The 21,132-nt window shown below is 43.5% G+C and overlaps 1 protein-coding gene across 14 annotated transcripts in view; it reads right to left on the bottom strand.

Moving 5' to 3' along the window:
• Positions 1–21,132, bottom strand: part of LOC118392497 (protein phosphatase 1 regulatory subunit 12A-like) — a 60,182-nt gene that overhangs the window by 27,242 nt on the left and 11,808 nt on the right. For all 14 annotated transcript variants that reach the window (XM_052460402.1, XM_052460404.1, XM_052460395.1 and 11 more), the window contains exons 2-7: positions 13,737–13,867; positions 8,985–9,103; positions 1,588–1,747; positions 771–915; positions 559–633; positions 226–317 (exon numbers count right to left, since the gene is read on the bottom strand). In XM_052460402.1, the coding sequence (XP_052316362.1) occupies positions 226–317; positions 559–633; positions 771–915; positions 1,588–1,747; positions 8,985–9,103; positions 13,737–13,867 (722 nt within the window). The remainder of the gene's footprint in view (positions 1–225; positions 318–558; positions 634–770; positions 916–1,587; positions 1,748–8,984; positions 9,104–13,736; positions 13,868–21,132) is intronic.

The raw sequence follows: 21,132 nt of genomic DNA, 5'->3' as shown, positions 1-21,132 counted from the left end.
AGCGGGGGTACTGGCACAGAGTCAATGTGCAGTGGGCACCGGTTGGTCGAGGTAATATGTACAAGTAGGTAGAATTATTAACGTGACTATGCGAAACAGCAGTGTAAAAGAGGCGGTGGGCGACCTACCCTGCGGTTCATTCATAAAAGACAATCCATTACATGACTAATTCACTGAGTGACTACCTAATGTCACCCCATTTCCCCCCCCAACCAGGACATTTACCTCTTAATGGATTTCAGATTTTGATTGTTGTCCCCGGTGGTCGTCGTTTCTATCAAGGGAGACTTCTTAACATCCTTCTTTTCACTATTGAGCTGCAACGGGAGAAAAAACAAATGATTGAAGGCAGTAAGCACCCTAACGCTATAAATGTAAAATATTTATTTAATTTATTTTAGACAAAGTCTGATTTGATCAAGGGCCTCTGCTCCGATAACACCTGCAAGGCATATACCAGTGACTCCGTTTCACTTTTGAAAGCTTTAATAGCAGGTTATGCAGTTCATCCAAGCTCAAATGAAAGCACTTATGTAAGCATTAGCCACACTGGCTTACCAGATTCTGCTTTTTCTGTAATTCCTCTAAGTAGCCAAGGACATCTTCATCTGCAACATCAAAAGCAGTCTGACCCTGAGGAGGAAGCACACAATTCTCAGAACTAGTGTTATGAGAAGAGCACATATGTGCAGTACAGAACATGCTCCATATTCAACTGAACCTTAGAGGGTATGGATAGAGGATGGAGACTCCGTAGAAGTACTACCCACCACTTTATTGATAAGGTCCATGTCACACAGGTTCTCCACCAGTATCTTGCAGGCCTCCTCTTTGCCCCAATGTGAAGCAGCGTGGAGCGGGGTCCAGCCGTCAAAGTCTTTAATATTTACATCATACCCTGCTTGGATTAAAAGCCTGGTGGGCACAGGGGGGGGGACAAAAATAGTGTTTATGAGATTTAGCTAATCTTGTTCTTTTGGATTTGGTGCTGCAACCTAATCTTATCAGTCGTTGCCAGTGTCCAGGCTTTTGTTACTGTGCCAGCATTATGGCTGCATTTCGTATTAGTTCGGCAAAAACAGAACCCAAAGACACAAATAAACCAAAAAGTATTCCATCAACTATTTGCATAAGTGAAAATGCATTCGTGCGAAAGGTTTAAGAACCCTATTTCAGTCAATAAACGTCTTGCAGGACAGGAAAAATGTTGATCTCTGAGTATCTGGTCCTCAACATGGTAGATGTTAGTGTTAGCCAACTATGGCAGTGGAGTGTGTGGGAGACTTCGTTGGCTACATTCCCAGGAGCAGATGGACAGGGTGCTGCAGTCCCTCCCTTAGGCAGTCTGTCTGTACTGACAGGCCAGAGATTGGCTCTTGATAACCACTTACACAGTAATGAAGTAAATTCCCACAAGGGACATGGCTATAAGCAGAATCCACTTAACAAATATCTAATGACAACATGTAAGTGGAAATCTCTTTTAAAATCAGCATTAATAAAGGTGATAAGTCTATAATATAAAGGATTCCAACGATGGGCTACAGCTTGTTAGAGGTAAAGGCGAGGTAAGGAGTCTGGACTTACTTTAAAACCTCCGCGTATCCCTTGGCGGCGGCCACGTGGAGTGCGGTCCCCCCGGACTTGGCGTGTCGGACGTCGTTGATGGTTCCGCTGTTGAGCCACTGCCGGGCATCCCTCAGCATGATTCGCTCCTCCTCCTTCCTGGCCGCCTCGATGTCCACGCCTGGTGAGGGCGAAGTGTAACGGTGACCACTGTTAGTCTGGCCTCAGTGGATTAACTGCTACTTAAAAAGAGGCATGTCCCTATAAACACTGGAGATTATCTAGGCTACAAAAGAGCAGTACAAGGCAGAAACTGTTAGGAAATAAATGCTGCCTGTCTGCCATTCAACCCCAGGGAACTAACATCAATATTACAGAAGTGATTCAAAGACAAAAATGGAACCCTGAAATTAGCTGAAAATGGCCACATCACATACACATGCTTGCCACACATGGCCTTAAGTGAATGAGTTGAAGGCTCACACTCAAATGGGGAACTACAGTCCAGAGTTTCATTTGAAACTAACAATGGATGAAAAGTCAATGAGTCTGATACCATTTACAGAGCAGAAATCTGACCTGGAATATTACACAACAGGCTAAATGTCCCTATGGTTTACACAGTGTTGTAAGCGAGCTATGGACATTTGACATACTTTGTATGGCGAGGTGTCAAAATCCAAGCAGTGTAGGCATGTAGTTTAAACAAATAATCCACTTGTGGTTGAGCAAAGTGAGTGGGAGCAAAGCTAGCACTCTTTTCCATAGACTAGAGGCCTCTGACCCCTGACAAATTGCTTATTTCAATATTCTGTCCATGTTATCACTGCTCTGGGACTGATAGCAAACACAGTAAGTTTTCCATGTGGGTCAGTATGTCTAAGGTATGGGCCGGCATTATACAGGATACAGGCTGTTGCAGGAACAGGCGTGTACTGTCTTGCCGACACTCGACTGGAACCCGAGACGGCTGAAATTTGGAGCAACTGCTGAAGGCGTGTCTGACTACTCAGCTGTGAGTTGATATGCTCATTGTTTATGTAGTTGAGCACTAAGTGCTCTGGGGTGGAAGCCAACACTTCAGCTGATCCTATAGGTTTTGGGTTTCTCGTATGATGCACAATCATCCCTCAGCTCCTGGAAAACCAGCTGTACTTTCTTTTTCTATCCATTCATGAAATTACTTTATTTGTCCATTCATGAGAAAGTAAAGCAGCATTAAAACATTTAAAAAATGTACTAAGATCGAACATAAGGTCCAGGAATAGTTGATTTTATTCAAAAACAGACCTTGTTAACACTGTCATTGTTGATGAGATTACAGAGTTGAAGTGTGACTAATTAAAAGGGACAAAATAAGATTCCAACTGTCTGACAGTGTGTTAGGCTGGATGGACCGGGAGCAGTTTACTCCAGCCAGAGGTTCTGGCCTGGCGCCAGCGGAGGGGAACAAGGGACGTAGATCTGTCAGCTAGGGGACCTTGGCAAAAATTCCTGCACAAATTCACTGACAGAACGGCGCTTGTCTGCATGCTGCGTTTCAATCATGGGAAGAAATTAAGACGACTCGGAAGATGGTCTGAAACTGTCTCCTGGCTGCCCAAGAACCAATCCTGCTGCACAGTCCATCTAGTTTGGTTTTACTTTCATATTGTGCAGTAAGAGTTAATGGTTATGACAAAAATACTTCCAGCTAAACTTTAAGCCTTTGCATTGAGTTTCCCATCCCTTTCATCAACGACACCTTGGGTCACTAGGACATCTGGCTGCATGGAATAAACAAGCTCCATATGAAAGGGGGATGGGTGTGGCTCCACGAGTCAAATCCCTGACTCACTGCACAAATGAATGGTCCAATGAAACAGATTTTTCCAATACAGAAGTGAATCAATGGGTTCAGGCTGATCTTTGGGGCAGATGGCACCATGGCTGCAGTGTTCTGCAATGCTTTGCCCTTTAGTCCAGCCCATGTGATGCCATTACAGTGTAATACACAATGCCCTGCTGTCATAATGGATCTCAATTAGTCCTTTATTCTGCTGGGCTGCCGCGCATGCAGCCTGTGGAACGGGTGGACTGTGGTACAAAAGGTGAGATGTCCACAACCTCACAGATGCATGTTTTACAAATGCACCAGCAAGGCAGGGGAACTATTAGTCAAGGCATTATCAAAATTACTATCCCTGCAGTAATTGGCCTGTATAAATGTTTAGTGCATCTGTTACAATAGGGCCCATCGCTTACTAGAGAACAGGGAATTTAAGGAGTAGCCTGTACTGGTTCTAGAAAAAGGCCTGGGAGACTAATAGATCCTAAGTAGGACTACAAAACAGCAGCCTGGTGGAGGAACTGGACACATTCAAAGCTGCTTTTTCAAGAGAAAATTGCACCTTCTACCGGGAAGCTGAGAAAATAAATAGAGAAAAGCCAGTAGACCAGAAAACTGACTGGATGAGGACTGAATCACTCTCCCTCCCTCCTACTCTCTCAAAGCTAGGCCTACATATGGTCTGGTAAAGCCAAAATGGAAAATATCCCAAAGAATCTGACCTGGCGCAAACATGAGAATCCTCTGAGGAAATTCGCCTGGACCTCTGAGGATGAGATAACACAGGACTAAATTCAGTGAAGGGAAAACCTGCTGACAAGCCAAAACCAAATTACCCCAAGACATTGATCAGAGACAGCCCTTATGGGCAGTTATAGAGGTAGTGGGTGGGAGCCTAGTCACCTAATGTCTGGGAGGCAGAGGGGAATGGTGGTGGCTCCTGAACGAGTTTAACCCCATGATTAAGGTATCTCTTTAGAGAGGAGACCATGAGGCGGGAAGAGAAAAACCACATTAAGCATACAGAGGGAGCTGCACAACACTGTTACATAACTGTACCTTACTCAACATAGAGAACACAGAGCTGCTCTAGACATTGTGGTAAGGTCAAGAACAATGCGCATGAATTAATTCCCTACGTGGGGTTACATCTAACAGCCTGAGCATTCCACTCATGCTGCAACCCCCCAAAAGGCAGATACCGATTAAAATCGGCCAATTTGTAAAAATGACTATTACAACAATACTGAATGAACACTTATTTTAACTTAATGCATCAATAAAAATCAATTTAGCCTCAAATAATGAAACATGTTAAATTTGGTTTAAATAATGCAAAAACAAAGTGTTGGAGAAGAAAGTAAAAGTGCAATATGTGCCATGTGAGAAAGCTAACGTTTAAGTTCCTTGCTCAGAACATGAGAACATATGAAAGCTGGTGGTTCCTTTTAACATGAGTCGTCAATATTCCCAGGTAAGAAGTTAAGTTGTAGTTATTATGGGAAGTATAGGACTATTTCTCTACCATTTGTATTTCATTAACCTTTGACTATTGGATGTTCTTATAGGCACTTTAGTATTGCCAGTGTAACAGTATAGCTTCCATCCCTCTCCTCGCTCCGACCTGGGCTCGAACCAAGAACACAACGACAACAGCCACCCTCGAAGCAGGTTTACCCATGCAGAGCAAGGGGAACAACTACTCCAAGTCTCGGAGCGAGTGACGTTTGAAACACTATTAGCGCCCTGCCAGCTAACTAGCTAGACATTTCACATCGGTTACACCAGCCTAATCTCGGGAGTTGATAGTCTTTAAGTTATAAACAGCTGCTGGCAAACGCACGAAAGTGCTGTTTGAATGAATGCTTACGAGTCTGCTGGTGCCTACCACCGCTCAGTCAGACTGCTCTATCAAATCATAGACTTAATTATAACATAATAACACGTCTTAGGTCATTAATATGGTCGAATCTGGAAACTCCCGAAAACAAGATGTTTATTCTTTCAGTGAAATACGGAACCGTTCCATAAGTCTAAATAGTCCTGTTACATTGCACAACCTTCAATGTTATGTCATAATTGCGTCAAATTCTGGCAAATTAGGTGGCCCAAACTGTTGCATATACACTGACTGCGTGCAATGAACTTAAGAGAAATGACACAATTTTGCCTGGTTAATATTGGCTTCTAACCTGAGTTTCCTTTAGCTAAATATGCAGGTTTAAAAATATATACTTCTGTGTATTGATTTTTAAAAAGGCATTGATGTTTATGGTTAGGTACACATTGGCGCAACGATACGCACGGCATCGATTATATGCAACGCAGGACACGCTAGATAAACTAGTAATATCAATCATGTGAAGTTAACTAGTGGTTATGATTGATTGATTTTTATAAGATAAGTTGCTAGTTAGCATTAAACTTACCGTGGCTGCATTCGCGTAACATGCAGGCCCCTCGTGGAGTGCAATGAGGCAGGTGGTTAGAGCGTAGGACTAGTTAACTGTAAGGTTGCAAGATTGAATCCCTGAGCTGACAAGGTAAAAATCTGTCGTTCTGCCCCTGAACAAGGCATTTAACCCACCGTTCCTAGGCCGTTATTGAAAATAAGAATGCAATCTTAACTGACTTGACTAGTAAAATATATATATATATATATATGTATTTTTGGGCACCAATTTGGCCGATTTAAAAAAATGTATATATAATTTTTTTAAATCGGCCAAATTGGTGCCCAAAAATACCGATTTCCGATTGTTATGAAAACTTGGAAATCGGCCCTAATTAAAAATCGGCCACTCCGATTAAATTGGTCAACCTCCAAAATGCAGTGGTGTGCAACATTGTGATGCTGCAGGCAGGGGTTTGTGTCTGTCAGTAAGGTATCTTGGGAACTGGCCTACTGACGCCCCGCTTCAAAGCCGCAGACTGCGTATCCATCAAGCCCGGAAAATGAAGGCTGAAAGCTGCAGTCGGCCGTGAGATGTGCGAGGCTCCTGTGGGATAAGCCGCCGCCTCCGTTATATAATACTCTTAAGTAGCGTAGCATGCTAACAAACAGCAGGAGAGGTCATAACTGCTGAATGAATTCTGCACATTCAGCCCTTAGGACTGGAGTGTTAAAAGGATAGGGCTCTGACCACCTCAGCCAAGCCCTGCTCAAGGTCCCTCCACTGCTGCCTTCACCTCATACCCAGACCTGGATCATGTTACTGGGTCTAGTCTGGTTCTACTTAAGGCTGGGCTGTATAGCATATTTTTCTACATGCCATTATTGCAGAATGAACCGGTTTGGGTTTGTACTTTACCTACTATAAGGCTATTTGAATGTTTGGTTTGTTAAAATGTGATATGCTGTGTGTAACGTCCATTTTTATAGTTTATACGCTACTTGAGTCATCCCCCTCATCTCTCTCCATGCCACTTTCCACAGACCTAGCCCAGCCCACTGTCACTCAAGGAGCACTTTGTTGTTGCTTGACCATGAGACACACAGGGCACGTTCGTAAATTCACTCTGGCTATCTACTCAGATGTGCCAAAGTTCAGAATAACTGATTAACTTACGAACACTCAATAACCGTTGAATATGTCCGGCATCAGTAAACATCGGGAATAAAAGAGTAATTAAATTGTTAGACACCAACACTCTGGGTAACATGAAAACAGCTTAACCAACTCTACTAGGACAAGTAAAAAGGTTGACTGAGGTTCTCATTCATGTCTGGAATTAACTAGCAAGCTAGCTAACTTTAGCCAGTTAGCTTAGGCACTTGACTGCCATTGTGATGTCAGAACGCTCAGATCAACCCTACTCCTCAGCCAGAGCATCCAGTGTGCGCTCGAAACGCTCTGAATTTACGAAATGGACAAATCTGACAACGCTCTGAATTTACGAACGCCCAGAGCGCGTGAAGCACTCTGGCACTCGAGTTAATTTACGAACACACCCTTAAAGTTAGGTCTGCATTGGTTCCTACCCTGTCAACTCCTTATTGTCATGTCAAACACACTTCAAAATGCCCACTATCATTTATATTCTAACTATAGAATTCAAATAATTATTCTATTTCCATGATTTGTTTACATTTGTTTACAAATATAAGGCCTAGTTTTTTTCCCATACCATGCAGCCCTTGTGGCAGTGGGGAAATTCTCAAATGAGAGCAGGAAATGCAGAAATTGGTGAAAGTGTAGGATTTATTTTTTAGGTTGAAGAACAGTATAAAATAGAATGGAGAAAGACCCATTGAAATCACTTAGAATGTATGTGTTGCCACTGTTGGGTCACACACTAACCATAAAGCAAAAGTAGAACCTTATTTCAAAAGCAACATCAGCATAAAAAATGACAGTGATGTGATATTTTGGCATATCGCCCAGCCCTAGTTCTACTCGTCTACACCTCAGGGGAGGAGCAACCTAAGCCGACAAGGGTGCAAATAACAGAGAGGGTGTCTGACAAGCTACGCTGCTACCAAACTTCTAATTATGGCTGGTGGCTAGCATGGCTAACAACGTAAAAAGTGCAAAGGTGTCCAGCCACACTTAGTGGATTTGAAGAGAGCTGCATTTGGAATGGCTACTAGGTGCAGGAGAGCGCCACAATCTGCCGATAACGTAGCGGCATCATGAGCAGAGGAGTGGTTCATCCCCGGGGCCATTAGCATGTCTGAACAAGGCCTCCCACCAGAGGGGACGGGTACACGTCATCATATCAAGAACACACAGGGTCAAAAATAGAAAACCCTTCCATCTGTAGCTCAGTTGGTAGAGCATGGCGCTTGTAACGCCAGGGTAGTGGGTTCGATCCCCGGGACCACCCATACGTAGAATGTATGCACACATGACTGTAAGTCGCTTTGGATAAAAGCGTCTGCTAAATGGCATATATTATATTATTATATTAGAATCATCACAAAGAGAAACCCAGAGTTGAAGTGGATCGCATTAATCTCCATTATGTAACTTCTCAGAGGCAAAGCGTCGCAGCTGCTGGGACTGGGTCTCACTTTATTTCAGAAATACTTTGACACCGTACACACATGTTATACCTGGACATCATGTACGTAAACATGGTATTGGGTGAAGTAGTGAAGGGGGAGTTAGACCAGACCGGGGAGTTAGACCAGACCAGTGAGCTTGTTGGCCGTGGAGGCTGCAGTGCTAATGAACCAAGCTGAGTGCACGCCACTGGAGGCCTGCCAAGACCTGCCTGATATGAACGGAGGCCACAGCGGCCTAGATGCATGTGCCACGGTCCATTTCACACACACCAACTCTCCTCCCTGAACTGTCTATTTGGAGAGGCAGTGCATAACTGCCTAGTCTATATCAAACACAATGATGCTAGCAAAGTAGCAGCACTCAGGTCATTAAAAAGTCATCTATTTTGAAAACATAATGAAAAACATTGTCGTTTTAGGCACTTCCCTTCCAATTACTGATGTGAAAAGCCCCATTAATGATATGCTTGGTAGACAATGTTTGACTGGCAATGGTTCAAATGAAAGCAGAAGTGAAAGTTGTTGTTGACTAGCAGGTCAGTGTGGGGCAGACAGTGAGTCAGTGCTGCGGTCCGTCTGTACCTTGTCGGTTGATCTCATTCTTCAGGAGCTCCTCCATGGCCTCCTCCTCAGCGATGTCCAGTGGTGTCTCCCCCTCACTGTTCACCACCCCCACACTGGCTCCCTGGCCAATCAGATACCTGCACAAACACACACACTTACTTAGGACAGGTAAGTAGTAGTCCAAATAGTATTAGTAACATTCAGTAGTAGTAAATTAAACTTCGCTGACTCAATATGTATGGATCAAGTCTCTAATTTAACCCAGGTGAATACAGGTTCAATCAAATGCCCAGGAAATCATGTCCATCTCATTCTATGTATTCCAATGTATTAGGCCTATATAAAGCTACTGCTTCAGGCCTATGAAATGTTTGAAAACAAAAATGGCAAATTCTAGCAAGACACATTTATGAGGATTGGAAAATAGATGCATTTACCAATTACCATAATGGTCGATAATGTGCTCCCTTCACCTGCAGGGAAACAGTCAAGTGAATATATTATGAAAACCTATACGTCATAACCGGGGATTCAGTTAGGAAAATGTGGTGCCGGACATTTGACCGGCAGAGTTTAAATTTAGCAGGCGGTACTCAAAATGACAGAAATCCCAAGTAGATTATGGTAATTAATATTAACAGAACATACAAGACGAGGACCAACAATGTGGCCTTTCTTACCGAATTCTGATTCGCACTTCAAATAATCCACATTTACTTTCTCAGCCAACAAGACGAGTGACAAACAGCAAAATCACTAACCTTTGACAATCTACTATCCCCCATAGTAGAAAAAGACATTCTACTGGCCAGCTTGTCGAAAAAGAAATAGCTTATTTCAAACAGACTGGGATGATAGATCACACCTTCATACAACCAAAAGGTCTAGGCTACATTTTTTGTATTTTTTTTATTACGTTAAAAAGCAAAGCGAGATTCATCAGAACATTTCGCTTAAAAATGTTGATAAACTTATTTCCTCACATTATAAAGCACAGCAACACCCACAACGCATTGGGCTATAAGCAAATGTTCGTTCCGTAATACAATTATCGTGCAAACACCATTGTCAAAAGCGCACCGCACATGCTAGCGGTTTAGTGAATAGGGCTGTCGGAACAAACAAAAAATAAAAAAATAAAAATAAAGTCTGTCCGAGAGTTCTGTTCTTTTGACCAATTGATAGGTCGAAATGTTAAGTGTACTTTTCCCCTAGTGTTTTAATAAAATCAACTATATGCACTGATCGTGTCTGATGTGTTAAGCTTGATTAAATAATTAAGACAAATGACTAGAGGGAGTCGGACCGCAATCGATTTGATTGTGCCGAGCATGGCTCGTCCTCCCTGCTGCAACGACCACCACAGAACATCAGTGTGTATCATGCTGTAACCATATACATTTTCAGTAGCACATCTTAGTCTGATGGACTGTGAAATCCAAGGCTTCCACAATGGATCAGTCAACTCAGACAGGTGTCTTGTACACCATTATTTATTTATTATTAGCTACTGCTCAACTAAAATCTGTCGACCAACAGCCTATCGACCAGTCAACTAAATGGGGTCAGCCCTAAATATGACCGATGAAAATATCAGTTAAACATTTAGAAAAAGAGGGGAGAGTTAATATGCAACAACTAGCATGGGTTGCTAATACGACTAGGACTGTTCCTTTGGCTACTAGACAATGAAAGAAATTTCATAAAATAATTGCTTCCACAGATATGGTCTGCGTTTGGCTAGGCTACTTTGAAGTAAAATGGTCAGGTTTCAAACAATTAAGTATATGTTCTTAATATGCATACTGCCTCCAGATCATTGCAAAGTGGTGTGACCCGCTGTTGCCTATGCATTTGCTGTTTGAGATGCTGTAGCAGCAGATCTTGCACTGTCTGACAGATTTTCCATCAGTCTTTAGGCTTCGTGTCCATCAATGAAGGCTAAAAAGCATTATTTCGCAATTTTATCCATCGGCTTATTCATTTATTTACTTGCATTTTAAAAAGTCTGAAAGCCAGCTATTACCGACCAATGGAAACCCTGGTCACAACCCACTGGTAGCAGAAATCCCAGACCTTGGGGAAGGCTAGGCACATATCCCTCCACTGACCTAACCACCTGAGCTTAATGCTGTACTCCTCCACCCAATGGTCTTCATGCTGCATCCCTTCGTTGACCTAACCACCTAAGGGAGGAAGGTGTAAATCTAGATATCTTGATATCAAGTTACACCCATTGGTGCGTGGCCGTTTTTCTCCTTCGGGATAACAGTGGTTCACATTGACGGGGCTGTGGAGCGTAATGTGGAGCGTAATTATGACATAACATTGAAGGTTGTACAATGTAACAAGAACATTTTGACTTAGGGAGGCCACCCATTAGATAAAATACCGAACAGTTCCGTATTTCACTGAAATAAACGTCTTGTTTTCGAAATTAGTTTCCGGATTCGACCATATTAATGACCAAAGGCTCGTATTTCTGTGTGTTACGTCTATTATTTGATATAGCAGTCTGATAGCGGTGGTAGGTAGCAGCAGGCTTGTAAGCATTCATTCAAACAGCACTTGTGCATTTTGCCAGCAGCTCTTCGCAAGCACAGCGTTGTTTATGACTTCAAGCCTATCAGCCTAATGGCTGGTGTAACCGATGTGAAATGGCTAGCTAGTTAGTGGGGTGTGCACTAATAGCGTTTCAAACGACACTCGCTCCGAGACTTGGTGTGGTTGTTCCCCTTGCTCTGCATGGGTAACGTTGCTTCGAGGGTGGCTGTTGTCAATGCGTTTCTGGTTCGAGCCCAGGTAGGGTCGAGGAGAGGGACAGAAGCTGTTACACTGGCAATACTAAAGTGCCTATAAGAACATCCAATAGTCAAAGGTTAATGAAATACAAATGGTAGAGAGAGAAATAGCCCTATAAATACTATATTAACTACAACCTAAAACCCCTTACCTTGGAATATTGAAGTCTCATGTGAAAAGGAACCAACCATATGTTCTGAGCAAGGAACTCAAACGTTAGCACATATTGCACTTTTACTTCTCCACTGTTTTTGCATTATTTAAACCAAATTGAACATGTTTCTTTATTTGAGGCCAAATTTATTTTTATTGCTGTATTATATTAAGTTAAAATAAGTGTTCATTCAGTATCATTGTAATTGTCATTACAAATAAATAAGGCTTTTTTTGATCCTCCAATAAATCGCTATTAGCGTTGAAAAATCAGTCAGTCGACCTATAATCCACAACACCAACAAACTATCATTGTCCAAACACACCAAAACAGTCGTGAAGAGTGCACGACAAGACCTTTTCCCAATCAGGAGACTGAAAAGGTTTGGCATGGGTCCGCAGATCATCCTAATCGGTTGCATCACTGCCTGGTATGGCAACCTCTCGGCATCTGAACGTAAGGCGCTACAGAGGGTAGTGCGTACGGCCCAGTACATCACTGGGGCCACGCTTCCTGCCAGCCAGGACATGTACACTAGGCGGTGTCAGAGGAAGGCCCCAAAAATATTGTCAAAGACTCCAGTCACCCAAGTCATAGACTGTTCTCTCTGCTACCACACGGCAAGTGGTACAGGAGCACCAAGTCTAGGTCCAATATGCTCCTTAAAAGCTTCTACCCTACCGCATAAGACTGCTGAACAATTAATCAAATGGCCACCTGGACCATTTACATTGAACAGTTCAAATGAGCAAAATGAAACGACAGTCCATTACTTTAACCTCTACGGGATCAGCAGAGGGACAATAAGTTACTCCCCACAGTATGAAAACGATTAAACTGAACATTTGACAGCTTTAACTGATTTTTAATAACTAATTTGTCATAGGGGTGAGAGGGAAGTGTAAAGGACATCTACAAGGCAGCTCTTGGAATTACAACAACCAATTGCAGCTGATGAAACACCATAAAAGGCTCAATTTCAGTCAATTAATAACCTTGGTAGCATAGTAGGATACTTTTACTCTAACTTGGGCAGCAGGACTGCACAGGGTGTGATAACGCTCATGCCAGGCTCCTGTAATATAATACAGAGAAGTAAAACAGGTCACAGCACAATGAGTGCAAGTGAGATCCTTCAGCTCTCAGCCTGTTTAAAATGTCTACTGATAATATCTCCCTCCTTGCTGGCCCGGTTTCTGTCCCTTTTAAAAACAGCCTTCTTACCTCAAATTTAGGCAGGTCTCCTCCATAAAAAGTAGCTATTAGGAATTAATTGATTAGCATTACATTTCAGTCTAAAATAATTGAACAGAAAGGGTTAATTGATGACCAAAATGATCTATACAGGATGGGGTAATGGATGTTCCCCAAACATAAAGGCATTCACACAATTACGTGTTCAACCAGCCATAAGCCTGACGGAATAGCCTTGTAACATTCGGCGATGCAAAATAAACACCAAATAAAAAAATATATAAAAAAATCATAAAAACTGACCATTGATTCTTGATGTGCCTGTGAGTCATTGCCTCCATTGTAAAAAAAAAAAAACCGGGTTTGCGGCCAAACTGTGATTTCTTATCCACAATGAATGTATACTATCATGTATGTAGCGATCAGAGCAGCAGAATTTAATTCAGGACGAGTCATCAGGCAATGTGAAAGGGCTGGTACATAATGGGGTTATCCCAATGCAGTAATGTGTGGGTGGGGAGGGGCAAGTGACCAGCAATTGCCCTAGAGGTCCATAACAGCCTCCAGCTGGACGCTCGCCACGTCAGCCATGACATCTCTGGCCTAGCAGCTGTACTTACTCTGCTATGTCCATATATCCACAGGAGGCTGCGGCATGGAGGGGGATCCAGCCCTCATTGTCAGGCTGGTTGATGGCAGCCCCATGTTCCACCAGGAACGTCACCATGTCCACGTTGTCATCTATGCATGCCTGAAGGAGGGTGGGAGAGAGAAATAGTAAGTACGTTAGAAAAGTCAAACATTTAACACTAAGATACTTCAGCGCGACGACCCCCGAAAGGAGAAAAATCACAAGCTTTCAGAGACATGCAGGTAGGCTTATGTTCGTGTGTGATACCTTCCTCAGAGTGTCAGGAACCAGCACCTGTGTGTGTACACCCGGTTGACCCCGCTGACAGGTAGTGGTGTCAGTAGGAGCTGGCTCATGTCCCGTTTTAAAAATAACCTAATTTCTCCCGAAAATTATTGGGGAATGTTGGCCGGGGGGGGGGGGTAACACGGCCAAAATGCCAGGACATAGCCGAGGTGTTTGGAATACCTCAGTGCGTACTATTGCTGTTGGAATGGGGGAAAGTGGGTGTTCTCTGACAGCTCATATGCAAGTTCGTTTAATTTTCACTCCCTCTTTTGGGCTGTCCCATTCATCGGCTGTACCTATGGATTTATGTGCCGCTCTAGACAGCATGACCGATACGTCACTCCAGTCAAATGTGGTTAGACAGAAAAGACCATCGAGTTACCCAAAACACACTCGCCATTATACCCTGGAATCCATAGTGTTTAGTCCCCAAGAATAAGCTAATCCGTTGCATTCTAGGAACAAGAAACCGGTAAGTCAGAAATTCAAAAGGAGCTTTCTTTTCATTCAAATACACATGCCAGGACTTGATCGAGGCAAAGAGCACAAACCTGAGAAGGGAAAACATTAGACCTAAGCAACGACACTACAAAATGGCTGTAAAGACTAATCTGCTAATTTGAGGTTGCATCCAAAGACAAACCATAACAGCACAATAAATGACATGTGGGAGTGAGCCAGCAACTGTGTGCATATACTAGCTGGGGCGTTCCCTGACTAGAGGCAAAAGGGATGACAAGGGCCAACTATCTGTAGTAGAGAGAGAGAGAAAGGAGAGTGAGAGCGCTGTAGGGAGTTCAGACTGTGTTCAGAGGAATAGGGGCTGCTGGGCTAGCTCCAGAGCGACCTCAGTGACGACCTAGGGGTTAAAATGTCACTCGCTTCAAAGCCAGCCAGATAACAAGGCGACTGTCAAAGAAACAAAGCCAGGCTGGGCAAAACATTGTACACAGAAATGACAGGATTAAAACTGGACTAAATTAGTTAAACAACCTTTCACTTCTGATGGCAACAGTTTCAGATCTCAGTAAGTGGATATCACCCAAAAGGCCACCCAGCTCTCATTGACTGAATGAGTACTACTGCTAAACGTTACTCTGGGATCCCTTTTCGGACCCAGGACTTGGAGTTGAAATCCCTGCTTTGCATTCCATAACCTTGATCCCTTGATAACTTTCCGACCTTGAAGCTTCCCCCTTCCTAAAAGCTGCCTGTAATGTTTCGCACTCTCTCCTCAGGCTGCTATGACAGCAAAAGCAGCGAGGGGAAGAAAATATATATATATTTTTTTTTAAACACACCGGACTCAAGTTTGCGTCACAGCTATCTGGCTGGAATCCTTGTCCAAATTTGGTCGGTTTACAGCATTGTACATGGCCAAATCTGGAGAAGAGTCTGCGTGAGGGGTGTGTGTGTATTACTATCTTCATGGGTACCGGAAATCATCAAGTCTCCCTCATGGGGACATTTCCCACGTGTGTGTGTAAGACGTGGCCATAGGATAGAAGCTGTTCAGGCAGCTGCTTAGAAGAGTGTATCCAGGTGCGTTTCCACCTTTCACTCACTGGCTGGCTGGGCTCGTCTGACTTCGCTGCAGGGCGGACAGAGACAGACGGCGCGCCACTGAGCGCAATCCATGCAGCTGCTCACAACCACACTCTGGCTGAGTGACAAGATGACGTTATGTCCGTCTGTCAAGAGTTCAGTCACCCCTCTGTCAAATTCCCTTAGAATCACACACATTGTAGTCATTCTTGATAAGAGAGTGTCTGCTAAACACTGAAACCAAAATAATGTAGCTAAATGTAGATGTATACAAACAGCTAGACCGGTGTTCTGCACCGTCTGAAAACTCATACCTGCAGGTGACTGATAGGCATTTAAGGTAGTAACGATTTAGGTCAGTTGATTTGTGTACACGTCTTCACCATTTCCCCCTCTGTCGTGTCTCTGACTGCTCCCATACCCCTTAAGGAGACGAGGGGGACAGGACGAGGGGGACAGGACGAGGGGGACAGGACGAGGGGGACAGGACCAGGGGGACAGAAAATAACATTTAAAAAGATGGTGAGTGTCATCCTTTGGCAGAGCTGTGGGGAAACTGGCAGAACTGTCTGCACCACTGTCACCGCTCAGAGACTGAGTGGGGCAGCCAGGCATCGCTCAGTGGCCTGCGAGAGACACCCACTGACACAGGAGGGACACTACCACTGTTTAAAAAGTGTGGGGGGGAATTCCTTGACCAATAGAAGAGCTGCTGAGAAATGCAACGGGAGCAATAGCGGGAATGGGTTGAACCAGCTTTTTACTGACGGGGGATTTCAGCAGCGTTTCGGTGGTTAAAGCCGAACAAGGCAGACAAAGCCATCTCTATTTGATGGCTAAACACACTATGGGGAGAGAGAGGGAGCTAATCTGACTATTAATGTAGGTAATAACAGGAGACATTGTGAGTAAAGCCCACCTCACACCCAGCTGACCAACAGGCCTGTTCTGCACTCACAAAGACAATACTAGCCTTTTCAGCAGTGATGTCAAGATTGAGATTTGTCAATAAAACTCGTGAACGCACCGGTTTTGTCAAATTGTTTTACATTGTGAGGCTAACTATAAGGGATGGATCACCCCTAGCCCTGAAACCAGGGCTGCCTCCCTCCCCTGCCATCACTGCAGATGAGAACTCCGGGGCAAGGCCTGGCAAGCAGTACGCGCCGGGAAAAATGGCATCCCATCTCAGCAAACTGCACCTTGGCACGTCCCCCTCCGGCCCAGGTGAAATTTCTGGGAATGCCCTTCTCTAATGGAGAAAGAGATGGGTTCTGGGAAGTAAACACTGACAGAGCATTAGTAAATGAATCAATGACTCAGTAGGACAGGATTCCCCACTTCATTGGTCAATAGAGTTAAGATGCACTATGGAGAAATCACTCTGCCATTTACATTTACATTTAAGTCATTTAGCAGACACTCTTATCCAGAGCGACTTACAAATTGGTGCATACACCTTATGACATCCAGTGGAGCAGCCACTTACAACATTTCCTGGTTGCTAACATTCTACTAGTTCCCTTAATTTCAGAATGTGACAAAACACACTAGTGTAGAGAATCATTGTACCATCTAAACCGCTGTGAAATAGATTTTCCATAACCCCGCAAAAATATTGTATTTCCAGCCGTTTGAAGCATAGAAATAGCACAAAGAACAGATCTACTGCTTCTTAGACTTGCATTCAAATGAGAATGGCAGATCTATAACCGACATCTCTGTGAATTTGGTCAGTTTGCCCAAAGGTTACATATTGCAGGTTTAAATGTACGTGCCTCTCTCTCTGAAAACTGCCTGTTTACCCATTAAAATGGTTCAACCATGGAGAATAGTAAAGTAGTTGTCATCTCATGACGTCCAGCACTGGGTCAGGTAATGATGCACTTTCTGCGTTACTGAACAACTAGCAAGTGATCGTGGCGGTTTATGTTTAAATAAGTAAATCAAGATGTAATCCTTACCAGTTGCAATATTATTTGAATTTCTATAAGATACACAGCTCTAGCCTTCTTATGAATCTCTACATTTAAATAAAAAGTTAAAGACAGCTACTGGAATAGTTTATAATAGTGGATCAACTCTTACCAGGTCTGCTTGTGATTAGAGAAACTGTGGGAATTTACCTCAGTGCAGGCTAGTTAAACCTCAATCTCAGTGCTGCTAAGTGACAGAACACTTAGTGTTTAAAGTTCCCGCCAGTGAAAATAAGATGCTAATACTACAACACTGGACTGTTGTAACCCATGCTCTTTTCAAACACTGAAAAGTACTCCTAAATCAAACCTGCGCATGTTTATTGGGTGTGTGTGTACATGCAATTACCCATTCCCTTCAGTGGAGAATCAGCCAGCATGTGCCAGGAAGTGACTGTGGCTATGAGTGCACACTTCACAAAAAAGCACCGAGGGTGGGAGGTAGAGTCTGTCTCCTGTAGTCTGAGAGCAGAGCCTAAGCACCCCCGTGAAACCTGACCCATAGAAAACACTGGGTTCACACTGCAAACCACAATGTTAGCACAGCCAAATGCCTCCACATCATGGTCCTGCTAGCTAGCCGTCCATGTGCTGACAGCAGGAAATCAAATCAGCGGGCATCTGTCTTAGCCTTGTCAATCGTGGTTTAAATGGAGAAGAGTTGGAAGTGAAGAGGGAATCAACAGGAAGAATGTGTAAGATACACATGACAGAATCAACCTCGTCTGCTGGAAGAGACGCTTGGAAGTAGCCTCCATGCTGACTGTTCACAAGCTCAGGCTACAATGAGCGACTGGCCCCCAGTAGTAGAGACTTTCTCCAACCGCAAGGCAATGAAGCAGTGCCCTTTGCGCCTCACATTCTCTTCAATTTAGGGCACCCATATGGGGTTGATTACAGGGCACTATCTATAGATGAACTTAAATCAACCCACCACGAGCAGCAGTGATAAATATGGAAACATTATGAGCAGAAAGAATACAGTGTCCACATGCACCAGCCTAATGCTAAAATAGAGGATTTCAAGGGCCCTGGCTAGCGGGCGGAGACGAGCAAAGCCGTTCTCAGAGAACAACAAGAAAATGCACCAATGACGTCCTGCCCGCCCCAAGAGAGCCTGGGCCATTGCCATAGCAACCAAGCCCAAAAGAGGACGAGAGTTCAGTCTTGTCGGGCATTTGTAAGAAACATAAATAAAGAGAGAAAATAGTTAATTTAAAGCACACTGGGGTTGCTCAGAGAGCCCCCAAGGCAGCGCACGGAGCAGACCTCGCAAGTACAAGATCAAAAGCTAATCTTGAGAACAGGGGGAGAGAAGGGTTCCTTCTCTTTTTGGACGTTCCAAGTTTTTGGTCACCCCACCGCTGTTCTCATGACTGGTTATGGTCAAAGGACAGAAAACACCATTATCTGTTGCTTAGACCTCTCAGCAAGGTACCAGTGCTCATCTCCAGAAACGCAGAGTATATTAATGGACAGGTTGAAAGCATAGGTCACCATTAACCATAATAGGTTAGCTTAAATGGATACAACAAATAGAATGGTGACAGCCTACATCAAGAGAAGAGAAGTCAAACTTCAGGGTGGCTATCCTTGTAGCCATTTCTGTGGAAGAACCCACAAACCACCCCCCTCCCCTCCTCCTCAAAAAAATACAACTTCTTGCTAACGGCGTGTGTTATCCATATAGCCAGACGTTGCATTAGTCAGAAGACTTTGCTGTATGACCACGATCCATTTTAGATACACTTTTACAGTCAAGTCAAAGGGAACATCAAAGACTTCCACCTGATTCAAATGTGAATAGCCATTATGCGTCAACCAAGAGTATTTACCCAAAAAGATCATGCATGTACAAAGTATCAAAGCCCGTGTATACAGGTTCTCCAATCTATTATACAATGGAGTCACACAATATAAAAACCTGTCATACAACATAATGAACCTGTGACAGATTCCAAAACCCATCTCCCACCCATAGTACAGTTCAGAAAAGGGACAGAGGGCTTTTTACATACTTTAAAAGGCACTGTACTTCCTACTGATACAGTTGGGGGTCATTGTGCAGAGCGCTCCATGCTAACTTTAGCAGCACTCCACATCAAGGAGAAGACACTTGAGGACCCCTCCCCCCCATTTCCTCTGGCAGGGCCCTCCGATGGACAACTAAAAGAAACGGCCTACTCCAAACCTACTCTGGAACAAGAAATCCACACAACCAGTAGGTCTAGACTACATTAAAATAAATGAAATGTTAAAGCAATGAGTCTGATGCAACAGATCTGAACGTTTAGATTCAAAATGTTGATTAACTTATTTCTTTCCATTATAGGCGCAGCAATGTACACAATTCAATAGGCTGTGCGAATGTTCATTCCATATTGCAATTAGTTGGAAAACACTTGTCAAAGGGGCACTGCACATGCGAGCGGATTCATGTGACCGATGAAAGTATCCGTTAGATTTAGAAAGAGGAGATCTAATAGGTTACTTTGAAGCATGTTGCCTCATGTGTTAAAACATTCAGTTTTAAAACAATTTACTGGGTTTTCATAATGCATATGGCCACCAGCTCACTGCAAAGTGGTGTGACGTTCTGATGAAGAGTTCAAAAGAACTGGGAAATATGAAATCTGACTTCCGACTTCAGTGGGGGGGGGTTCTAAATTATTTTTGAACTGAAAATTATATTTAACGTCTGCTTTCAGTAATTTTAAAAAATAAAATAAAATTCGGACAATGGCCGGCTATTCCCAGCTAACGGAAACCCTGGTCTCAAACCCACCAAGCAGACGGGCCTCCAGCAGGTCATTCCAGCTGCAAGTAGCCAATGGCTAGGACCCTGGGTAATTCCCAACAGCGTGACTTGTACCAGTGTGGCTCAGTTGGTAGAGCATTGCACTTGCAACGCTAGTGTTGTGGGTTCACCAGTACAAAAATGTATGCACTTACTTTAAGTCACTATGGACAAGAGCATCTGCTAAATGACAATAAAGCAAATGTAACATTACCAGGATCATATCTGGGCCCTAGCTGTAGATTATATAGTGGGCTCCTGATCAGGAAACATCCAGGGCCCTAGGTAATAGTGTTCAAATATGGCACAGCCAGTGCTGGTTTTAGAAACTTTTGTTTTAGCACAGGAACCAGCTCAGAACAGATGGCAATCATAAACAAAAACACTGTGTGCCATGAGTGGAGAACAGTGTGGTCACTGAGCAGCTGTTTAAACCCATTATGACTGAGCGAGGCCTGAGTCACTCTCCAGTGGGATCAAAGCACCAGCACAGCCACCAAGTACTTGGAGCTCTTTGAAAACATGAATTCATCAAATCTAAATGACAGCATTATTGGTCACAATATCAACACCATAAAAAAAGTATTACGGTTGTATTTTTTCTGTAACAACTATCACCATTCTATTATTTTGTCAACCATCTGCTCATGTGTTTCAGATAAGCATCACTGGCCTTTAGAGAAAACAAAACTGGTAATCGAGAGCCGAGTGAGAGGAACATTTGAGTAGCTGTCAGAAAAAGCAAAACATCCATGGGCCTGGCTTTAAAATATCACATG

This window comes from Oncorhynchus keta, chromosome 13, assembly GCF_023373465.1.
Source record: "Oncorhynchus keta strain PuntledgeMale-10-30-2019 chromosome 13, Oket_V2, whole genome shotgun sequence".
Taxonomy (NCBI): domain Eukaryota; kingdom Metazoa; phylum Chordata; class Actinopteri; order Salmoniformes; family Salmonidae; genus Oncorhynchus; species Oncorhynchus keta.
Note: the sequence above shows the minus strand (reverse complement) of the source record. Positions and strands in the feature narration are given on the sequence as shown.